The 10922-nt window shown below is 33.1% G+C and overlaps 1 protein-coding gene across 1 annotated transcript; it reads left to right on the forward strand.

The window, feature by feature from the left end:
* Nucleotides 1-1906: 1906 nt before the first annotated feature.
* On the forward strand, nt 1907-4180 carry LOC107954013 (uncharacterized). The gene is made up of 3 exons (XM_016889460.2): nt 1907-2172; nt 2280-2360; nt 3867-4180. The coding sequence occupies exons 1-3, from the start codon at nt 2059-2061 to the stop codon at nt 3876-3878; spliced, it is 207 nt and encodes a 68-aa protein (XP_016744949.1). The 5' UTR covers nt 1907-2058; the 3' UTR covers nt 3879-4180.
* The last annotated feature ends 6742 nt before the right edge of the window (nt 4181-10922 follow it).

Here is a 10922-nt window from a genome sequence, read left to right on the forward strand (position 1 = left end):
AAAATATTTTGATCGAGTCTTCGATTATTAGTATTATATAGATATGTTCAAGGGTTGGGCTACTCGCCCAAAACTCAAAGGTCAACTAGAAATTTGAAGGGTTTAAATAAAAATATTAAGCTCGAAGAATGAGCTTGAGTAAAAAGAAATAAGCCCATTTTAGCATATAGGCGGGTTTGAACAAAAATTTTATATCCGTATTTTAGACTGAGCAAGTACAAGGTGTGTTACTACCTCTAATATCATATTCAATAGGTCATTTCATCATCTAACATTAATTTGAGAATTAAAGGCCAACTTAAATATGACATGGAACATACTTAAAACACGTTTATCAAATTTTGAACACATTTGTACTTATCGTATTTTAGATTGATGAAAAATTGGAATTTTTTAACAATCCTATATAATATTTTAGGCTCAGAACTTTTTCTTTTACTATAAATAGTGGTAAATTCTCACTAGAGGTGCTCATGGGCCGGGCCAGGCTGGGCCCATAAAAAATTTCGGTCCGGGTCCTAGGCCCGAAATATGGGCCTAAATTTTTGCCCAAGCCCGGCCCGATAAAAATTCATAAGCCCGGGCCCGGCCCGTTTTCTAAATAAATACAAAAAAATTATTTTAAAAATTTAAAAAAATTTAAAAAAAGTATTTTAAAAATATTTTAAAATTAAAAAAATTTTGAAAAAGTATTTTAAAATTAAAAAAATTTTGAAAAATTATTTTAAAATTAAAAAAATAAAAAATAAAATATTTATTATATTCGGGCCGGGCCGGGCCAGGCCCGGGTAAAAAAAGTAGTGCCTGAGGCCCGGCCCATTTTTAAATTGGGCCTCATTTTTTTGCCCAAGCCCATATTTCGGGCCGTCGGACCGGGCCGGGCCGCCCGGCCCATGAGCACCTCTAGTTCTCACCAATTTTCTTTAAGTTCTTAAGAATTTCTTTCATTAAAGAAACATCATGATAGAGTTTATAGTCAAAAGTTATAATTGAAAGTTGTATCCTACTCATAAAAATGAATCACGTTGGTGTCGAATCGTATTTAGGCTTTTTTAGCATTGCTTTTCAAAAATATTTTTCGGGTCAAAAGTGCTTTTCAAACAAGAAGCGATGCTAAACAAACAACTTGTGGAGTCGGAAGTGCTTTTGAACCTAAAAGCAAAAGTAATTTGTTTTAGCTTTTGCTATTGACAAAAATGCTTTTGGACCAAATGACAGTTTTAACCCTTATAATATATTTTATATAATATTTATATCTTGTATGTAGTTATTTTCCTATTAAAATTTATTTTATATATAATATAATATTTTTAAATTTTTATCGATTATATTTTATTATTTAAAATATAGTTTATATATTCGAATTAAATTATATGAATAATTAATATTAATTTTTTAAAAAAATATTTAAAATTTATATTTTATATATTAAAATATTAACAATAAATTATAATAAATTATTTTATATTCTTACTAATATATCATAATGTTAACTAATTTGAACATTATTTAAATATATATATTTATTACTTTGTAACACCATGTCTAAAATAGACATTTTATTTCTCAAAAGTACTTTTTGACAACAACATTAAACACTTAAATCTTAAACTAAATTTTTTAAAATTAATTCTCAATATTATTTTTCCAGCACACTTTTTAAAAACATTTCTAAAAAATAATGATAAAGGAGTCCTAAAACCTCCGCGCTCATCCATTGAGAATTATCGTATTTAAATCTTTACACCAAGTCCAAAAATTTTACGGTAACCTTAACACGTACGGCTACGAGTCTCGAAATCTAAATTAAAGACATATATTTTGAAAAATCCGAAAAATACGGAGAAATAAGAAAAATACAACATTGTAATAAAAGAGCCCACATAATGAGGGTTGTTTTTTGGGTAAATGGGAATTTAGGCCCAAATTACAGAAGGATTTTGGGCTAAAATCGAGCCTAAAAATAGTTTCAGAAAACAAAACCTTCATCTTCTTCGTCTCGATTTCACGATTCAGTCTTTTTGTTTTGGGTAAAGGAAAAAAAAAAGAGAAGGAAAAATGATGCGAAGTCGGTTGCTATGGTTCACCTTAGGGTTTTCGGTGACAGCGGCTTCAATCTCTCAATTCATATATAGAGACCTTTGGACTGATCGTTACGCCCTTAAATCTGATGTACTAACATCTGTTGTTTTTTGGTTTCTGGAATTTGGAGAGGTTTTTGGTAATTTTATTAGTACAATTTGATTATAATTTATTTGTTTCTTTGAATATTTTTGCAGATGAAGGAGAAATTCGATGCTTTAGAAGCTAGGGTTTCGAATCTGGAAACCCTCCCTACGGAGAATCCAAATCCAGCTCAGGTACTTATATTTTTCTTTTTAATTAAGAACTTTTAATTCTGTTTTATAATTGGTTAACTAGTTAAATTCGATGTTCAGCTTAACAATCCAGCTCAGGTTTATTTGCAAAAATAAGTTTTTAAATGTTACATTTCTGTGGAATGAATTTGAAATATAAACAAGAGAAAATTTGGCATAATTGCTGTAGAATTTCATCTTTTTATTTATTTATTTATTTGGATTTGAAATACTAATGACTTGCATAACTAACAGTGTTAATACTTTTTTTTTTGGTCTTTGGGTATTATATACATAATGTACTTCCATTTCCTTTGGTCTTTGAAGTATCATCGTGTTGATACTTCAAATTTTTTATGATATATGGTGATTATATGCTTAATTTACTTCCTCATGTTGTATTGAACTCTATCATTTCAAAATTTTTATGGTATATGGCAATTATATAAATAATATACTTCCGTGTGTAGCTCAGTGTTGTTAAGGGTACAAGGGGCACTCTAGGTACTAGAACCCTTATAATGCCCCAGGCACAAAAAAAGTGCTAGCCTGAGTGAGGTAAGGCGCAATATATTTATGTGTGAGTATTTGTAAGGCTGTTTGTATGTGTGTATATCTACATATCTATACATATAAAGCGTAAGATATATAATAAATTCTAAAGTACGGTCCAGTTTATCTACAAAACATGCATTTTTTTTATTGGTCAATATGCATAATTTCCTTATAGTCGATGTTGGTTGTTGAATGCTCAAAAATGCCTCATTTGAAAGGGTTTGAGGCATTTTTGTTTTATAACACTAAGGTGCAGGCGTGCACCTTGACAACACCGGAGTAGCTTAAAATTCAATGAGCTTCCTTATATACTAAAAAACGAAAAGGCTTTCATGGATTTTCTGAATTGGTAGCAGTAGTATTTCTGCTGTATCTACTCATTTAGTTGAAATTTTTCATGATTTAGCGTCACTGACATGGCAAGTGTGATTTATCTTGCATTTTGCTCTAAGATGGGAATTTGAAGGCTTGAGAGTCTCATCTGTGTTTAGATTTGAGATGCATGCTCACTCTACCTTTTTTCTTTTCTCTGGTCTCTTTTGTTCTTCTTTTATTTCTGGTCTTCTGGCTGGCACGAAACAAGTTTTTAGCCATGAAAGGCTTTTAGAAATTAGGGTTGCCTGCAGCCAATAGGCATATTCTGGGAAAGAACTTTTTCTTTATGAACCGGTAAAGAATTTATATCTAAGCCATATAAAGTTGCAAACAACTGCAAGGAAATGGAATTTGAGTTGGCTATGTGGGATGAGTACACTCCGATACACCTTCATACATTGCTTCTTTCAATAAGAAACTACCTGTTTCTCAATTTAATTTACATCATTTCACTAGTTCGGCATGATAGAGATTGAGCTTTCTTGGTTCATTTGGGTATTTTTTTCCCTTGAATTCACTTTTTGATTCATTGATGTCTCTAAGCTACTTAATCTCATCCTGCATTCTTCTTTCTGGCAGGTTGATGGCTAGATGTTTATTTGGGGTTCACATAACTTTTGTGCTTTGAATATATTTGAATTTTTTGTTTCCTTTTTATTATATATTTGAGGTTTTTTGAACTAAGAGTTCAAAACTCTATCAACAGACCGGATCACCCGGTTGTTGGCGAATGTATTTGATTTCGAAACAAAAAGGAAAAAAGATGATTTAAGTTACTTTTATTATGACATTTTGAAGAATGTTGTTGTAGAATGATCGTTGCCTTTTTGGACTAATGTGATGTAGTATCTCCAAACCATCAAAATTTCTTAATAGCATACAACTTCCTGTTATTTTCAGGGTATTAATCATTTTTGGTTTTTCATTTTTAAAGCTTGAGTTTTATCCGGATTAACAGTCTAATTTCTTGATCATGTTCGATTATGCTTGTGTACAGAGTAAAAATATATTTGATTAAGGGTCTGTTTGATTGGCAGTGAAATGTTTTCCGTAAAATGATTTCTGGAAAATGTTTTACTTTTCTGTAAAATGATTTCTGGAAAATGTTTTACTTTTCTGTAAAATGATTTACTGGAAAATATTTTCTGGTGTTTGATTGAATCTGTGTAAAATATTTTCTGCTGTTTGACAGATTTCCTGAAAATATTTTTCGGAAAAGTTGTTTTTACATATATTAATAAATTTATATACATATTAATAAATTTTTATATTTTAAATTATTTTTTCACATATTGCAATGATTTATTTATAAATAAATTTTTTATTAATAAAAGTTTTATCTAATTAAATTCGAAATGTTCATCTATTTGTAGATTATATCGATTTGATTTTACTTTTTCATTATTAAAACATTTATTTGTATTTAAATTTTATATTAATTTGATTCTACTTTTATCCAATCTGATTCTTGTGATACATATATTTAACATGGGATTTAAATTAAAATAAAAAATACTGTAATTATTAGAAAATTTCATTTTTTTTAAAAAACTAGTATATTGTATTAACTCGTACTAAATGATATGTCAAACTTAAATTGCTACATTAATATATGTTGGGTAACTAATGCAAGTGTAATATGCAATTAAAAGCTAGAATTTAAATGTTACCAACACAAAAAATAAAGACGAGATAATAAAAATTATTGAAAAAGAAAAGCAAAACAGTAATCCATAGCACAATAAGAAACTAGTTATATTGTTGTTCTCTTTTTTCTATCCAAACTCAAAACAAAACATCAAAATCGCATTTAGTACTGCCAAAGTCTTTTATGGTTCCATCTAAGATTTGCAATAAATGAATTTGAAACTACTTAGGACCAATGTCTTTGAGAGCACAGATCTGCTCTTCCCCCATTGCAGACATAACAGATACAACCAGGTCTTTCCCCTCAGCAAAACCATCTTTGATCTGCAATCACACCAAAACACATGAATGTAAAATTATATAACTACCATCTTCATGATATGTAAATTGGAACCAACATTTTCATGTTTGGATATATGGACATCACATCAGGCACCAGTCGCAAGAGATATTAGTAAAATGCAACTCATATTTTCATGTTTAGAATGTGTTTGTCATGTATATATAGACATTTGCATCAGGTACAAGTCGTGTGAGTTAAGATAATGTCTAACAACCCGGTAAAACTATAGCAGCACATATATAAAAGAACAATACAGTTCAGTTAGTACAACATGAGAAAAATGACTATATTTCCCTAAAAGAATATGAGGTTCATATTAAAAACCTTGTTCTTGAAAACCAAGTCCTGCAAACAAGTGAAGCCAGAGAAAAGACCTTATGTAACACCATTAGACCATAGTCCATGCACAAGAAAACCAAACAGTCTAAAAAGAAAGGAAATATTAATAAAGGAACTCAAAACGGACCTTGACTTCTCTGAAAAAAGATCTCAGCTCGTCCAATGGCTTCTCAAAACTTCCATACATTCTAATGGATAACCTTAGCCACTTTGAAATATGTGCTCTATTCTTTTCATCTTGATCACAAAAAACCATTTCCATTTAAATATGCATTAAAACGAAAGGGGATAATTACTATCATTTTCTTAATGTTATTAAGAACATTACCTCAAATGCAGCAAAATATCACAAGCCATATTTTAGTTAAATAAATATATGGCGTCAGACTATTATACTGCTGAACTTTGGTACGAAAACATCTAATAGAAGACTCTAAGGAAGTGCAGCTACTAGCTAATAGTAACATCTGCACATTTCTAGGGGCATTGCTTCACATATTTATACAAGTTTGATGCTTTGATACAATCAAGTAGAGCTGACTAAATTCTTCAGAAAAAGAAATAGGAAATTCTCAGAAGCTAAGGATTTGTTTTACTTGCCCTGTACAACTCATCCTAGCCAAAAAATGCACAAAGAAAAAGTAGAAAACAGTTTTAGACTTAACCCAAACCCAACTGGTTATCATATGATATACATTTAGTGAAGATGCCTATGAATCTCACTAGAGGCAATGCAATAAACCATCAATGAATACTCTGTTTCATATAAAAGATTACCCTAGTCCACTTCTTATCCTACCCATCTACGTTTTGGGGAAGAGCTTTGCTCTCTTCCATATCTGCTCACCTAGCAGACAAATAGTGAACTATCACAAGTCCATGGCATCACTGGTAATTTGAGCAAGGGATTAGACATTGGCCACAAAGATGTTCCCTTGTATATTCATTTGATAGTAAGTTGTGTGATGTTAGCATTTTATATTCAGAAGCTTGTGTAATAGCTAAAACCAAATCCAAAATGATTACCTAGTAGGATGATGGCTCCATAATCATATCTATGGCGTATACAACACCCTGCATAGTAAAAAAGGTAGTCATTGAATAACACCATTGAACTGAAGAAAGTTCTTTTTCTTTTTTTTTTCAAGGGGAGATTTATGAAGAATATATGCTTAAATGACATAATCAACCATCTGTATATAACCAAAATATAACCAAAATATCATCCAGCAAGAAAAGTCGCCCAAATAGGAGGTGAATAGCCCAATAGATAATCTGTAATCTTCACCGGCTACTATACTTTCTCTCAATTTGATGACAATCAGCATAATTCATTAAAATAAAAATGTTAGAAATCAAAGAACGAGAGAGGAAGAGGGGAAACAAAACAGAATATGCTGAGAAGAGAAGATGAAGAACAGAAGGAGAAAAAGGAATGAAGAACGGAAGAAGAAGAAGGAGCCTTACCTGGATTAAGGAGGAACCGGAAGAGGTCCTTGACCAAACTGATTTGCAGCCCAAGGGGAAGGGAAAATGGGAGGGGAAGGGAAAGGGGAAAGGGGAGAAGAAGGCATCATTCCGGAAAATGTCTTACCGAGTTCAAAAGCGTAAGACATTTTCCCCCAATTTGTAATAGGTTTTCCCGTGTTGCGGAACTGGTTTTACAAAAGGAAAATATTTTCCTGCTATCAAACACTGGAAAACGTGTAAAACCAATTCCGGAATTGGTTTTCCCCCTATCAAACACAACCTAAGTTCGTTCTATGTTTGAGACTTGTATTTCAACAGAATAACAAAAAAAGCTAAAAAAGAGTCTGGATAATAAATATATTCTCAAGGCTACACATCTAGGGTAAAATTGTAAGTAGAAACACAATATATTCATATTAGAAGGCAAACCCCAACAAGCATGTTGAGAAAAATGGAAAGCATTGTGTACTTCTGTCTTTCGAAATCAAATGGAAAGCATTGTGCACTTTTGTCTTTCAAAATCAAACTCTGCGTTGCAAACTCAATCTGATCCAATCTCCTAACTTCTTCACCAATTGAAAATATCCATGTCTCAAAGACCTGTTAATCAGTAACGAAACAAAAGCTCCCCAAAATCCAACAAAGAATCCAGTGGCCATCCCAGTAAAAACCACAGGCTCAAACAATCCTTTGTCACTTTCACTCCTATTTTCAATATTGCTATTTTTAGGCGACTTTGGTAGCTCATTTCCAGGACATTTCTTCAACGGGGTTCTGCACAGTCTTGGATTTCCTGAATATGAAGTAGCATCGAAACTCTGCAGTTGAGTGCTTAAGGGAATTCTTCTGAACAAATTGTTGTTTGACAAGTCCAAAACACAGAGAAAGTATAAATCGAACATGCTCTTCGAGATTTCGCCAGACAAGTTGTTTGTTGACAAATCGAGTGATTCCATTGCCTTCAATTGGCCAATCTCCCTAATTATGCATCCACTCAACGTGTTTCTTGATAGATTCAGAGAAATCAATCCTTGCAGACTTGCTATTTCTTGAGGGATTTCCCCACTGAATATGTTGGATGACAAGTCAATGCTCTTAAGTAATCCAAGAGTTCTCTGATATTCTTGTTCCACACCTTTTCATATAACTAACAGATGATCATCGAAAAAGCCACCATATTTCACAATATTGGAATTAATACCATAAATATCATGATAGACATACCCCAACATGATGGTTGCTATCGAGCTCTCAAGGTTAGCCATTGTGGTCAAATTGTTGAGGCATGATGGAATGCTTCGTGATATGTTGTTGAGAGAAAGATCCAATACTTGAAGAAATTGTAGATGACATAAAGTTGAAGGTATGCCACCATGAAACTTATTTGATCGTAGACGAAGAATAATCAGACTCTCTAGTCTCTCCCCTATCCACGATGGAATGGTTCCAGTTAATCTGTTTTCCCCCAAATCCAAGAGTTTTAAGTGGGTACAATATTCTAGGGATTGAGGTATTTCACCATATAAACTAGTGTTCCTTAGATGCAATGATCCCAACTAGTTAATTGATCCCAATGAATTAGGGATTACCCCTGACAAATTACTGTTCTCTAAATTGATAATAGATAATTGCTGGTATGTAGTCCAACAATCTGGAATCTGACCCGATAACAAATTGTTAGAGAGATCAAGATAAGACAAATAACTATCCTTCTCTATGCATAAGAAAGACAATGATCCATTGAACATATTGTTGGATAGATCCAACATCGATAAATTAGACAAAAATTGAGGCATGTGACCACAAAAAAAGATTAGAACTCAAATCCATTAAAGGGAACGTATCAAATTTTAGTGGCAGATTTGGAACTCTCCCACTAATTTGGTTGAAGGAAAGGTTCAAAAACAAGAGTTTTGAAGGCAAATTCCAGAACGAATCGGGGATGACATCTGAAATGTTGGAGTTGGAGATATCTAGATGCAAGAAATTAACTTGCTTCTTAAGCAACTGGGAAATTGGGGGCTAAGCTCGCAGGACTCAATCCAATAAAATAAAGTTGAAACGTAGGGATCCAATCAGAGCTGGGATGGAATGACAAAGCACTAAAAGATATGGACAGAAATTGCAATTTGGTAAGATTTGAAAGATGAGCTTCAGAAATGACACCATGCAAAGAGTTGTTGGAGACATCCAAAAGCTCAAGTTTAGACATTTTCCCGATGCTCAACAGAAGAGGCCCTTCGAATCGGTTCCCTCTAAGAGATAATTCTCTCAAAGATGACAATCTTGAAAGATCAGACAATGGCCCAGTGAATCGATTTTCATCTAAATTCAAAACATTGAGCTTTGAAAATTCTCCAAAGTTGTCTTCGAAATGGCCGCTCAATTGGTTATATCCAACATCTAATTCTCTCAAAGATGAAAATGGTACGAAGCTGGGCAAGGATCCATTGAAATGGTTAAAATCCAACTTCAAAACCTCCAGAGAATCCTTGGCACATCCACTCAAGTTCTTCACAACAAAGGTGAGAGGTCCACTGAGACTGTTTTCCTGTAAGTTTAATTCTTTTAAAGTGCAGAGATTGCCCAAGGTTTTTGGTATTCCACCTTCGAGATTAATTCCCTCGAAACTAATGCGTTCAAGAGATTGCATGTTGTCAAAAGTATCTGGGATCAAACTTGGAAAATAACTATAAGAAAGATCGAGTTCAACCAAGTTTTGACTTATATTCAATAACAGAGGAAAAGCCGAAGGATGAAAAGTAGAAAGCCGAATCAGGTGAAGAACAGATAAAGAGTTTGAGGAATTAAAATGGACAAGAGATGATGGATCAACCTCCGCAAAGTCACATTTTTCAAAGTGTAAAACTGAGAGGGAAGGATGAGATTGAATAACTTAGAGCCAGTTTGTAGCTTTTGCAAATAGTGCAAACAGCAGTGCAAGGCATAGGTGAAAATGGAAATGAGCTCGTCTTCCTTCAACGAAGACACAAAATTAATGGCAACAATGCACTCTGAAACGGTAGTTCCAAAGAGAGCGTGTAACTAATAAGTAATCCTTTGACCATATTGTCCAATACTGTTTGTAGTTTAGTGTCCGGAGATTTTTGTTCATCTTATGTGATTGTCACTATTGCTAGGAAAATGATATGGAGACAAATTAGTTAACCACATGCCGACATCTGTCTATCCTCTATTGATTACTATGCACTGCTAACATTAGTTATTGTTTATTTTCTTCTAACTTTGTTGATTCGAATTGCTAGCCCTTTTGGCTGATGCTTCATCGAAGACATAATTCTCTCAAAGATGATAATCTTGAAAGATAAAGTAATGGCCCAGTGATTTGATTTTCATCCAAATACAAAACACTGAGCTTTGAAATGGTACCAAACTAGGCAAGGATGTATTAAAAATTTTAAGACCCAAGGACTTTGGTATTCCACCTTTGAGATTATTTCCATTTAAATTAATGCGTTCAAGAGATGGCCTCGGTGATTGATTATAAGGGAGTTCGAGTTCAACAAAGTTTCTGACTTATATTCAACAACAGAGGAAAAGTCACCTCCAGTAATTTGCCTTAGTGTCTACATTTTAGAAATGGGAAATGTCCATATCATTTCCACTTTGACCATCGGTAAACACCCATCAACCTTTATTTACTTATATTATTTTGCAGTGGAAAATTGGCTACTTCACTCACTGTACTGCTTTCCTTGTTGTTTTCTGGAAACGACTATTGGTGTTAAAGGCAGTAGCAAGCTGGTTTGGCCTTGCTTGTGCAGCAAGCCTCGTGGCTTGGGGAAGAAACAAAAGCAGAAAATGCTTTGCAAAAT

Source organism: Gossypium hirsutum, chromosome D07 (genome assembly GCF_007990345.1).
Source record: "Gossypium hirsutum isolate 1008001.06 chromosome D07, Gossypium_hirsutum_v2.1, whole genome shotgun sequence".
Classification (NCBI taxonomy): domain Eukaryota; kingdom Viridiplantae; phylum Streptophyta; class Magnoliopsida; order Malvales; family Malvaceae; genus Gossypium; species Gossypium hirsutum.

Excerpts from the sequence above, each read along its gene's own strand:
- LOC107954013 (XM_016889460.2), top strand. The coding sequence starts at position 2,059 with ATGATGCGAAGTCGGTTGCTATGGTTCACCTTAGGGTTTTCGGTGACA. Across the intron at positions 2,173-2,279 it reads GTTACGCCCTTAAATCTGAT|ATGAAGGAGAAATTCGATGC; the intron begins GTACTAACATCT and ends ATATTTTTGCAG.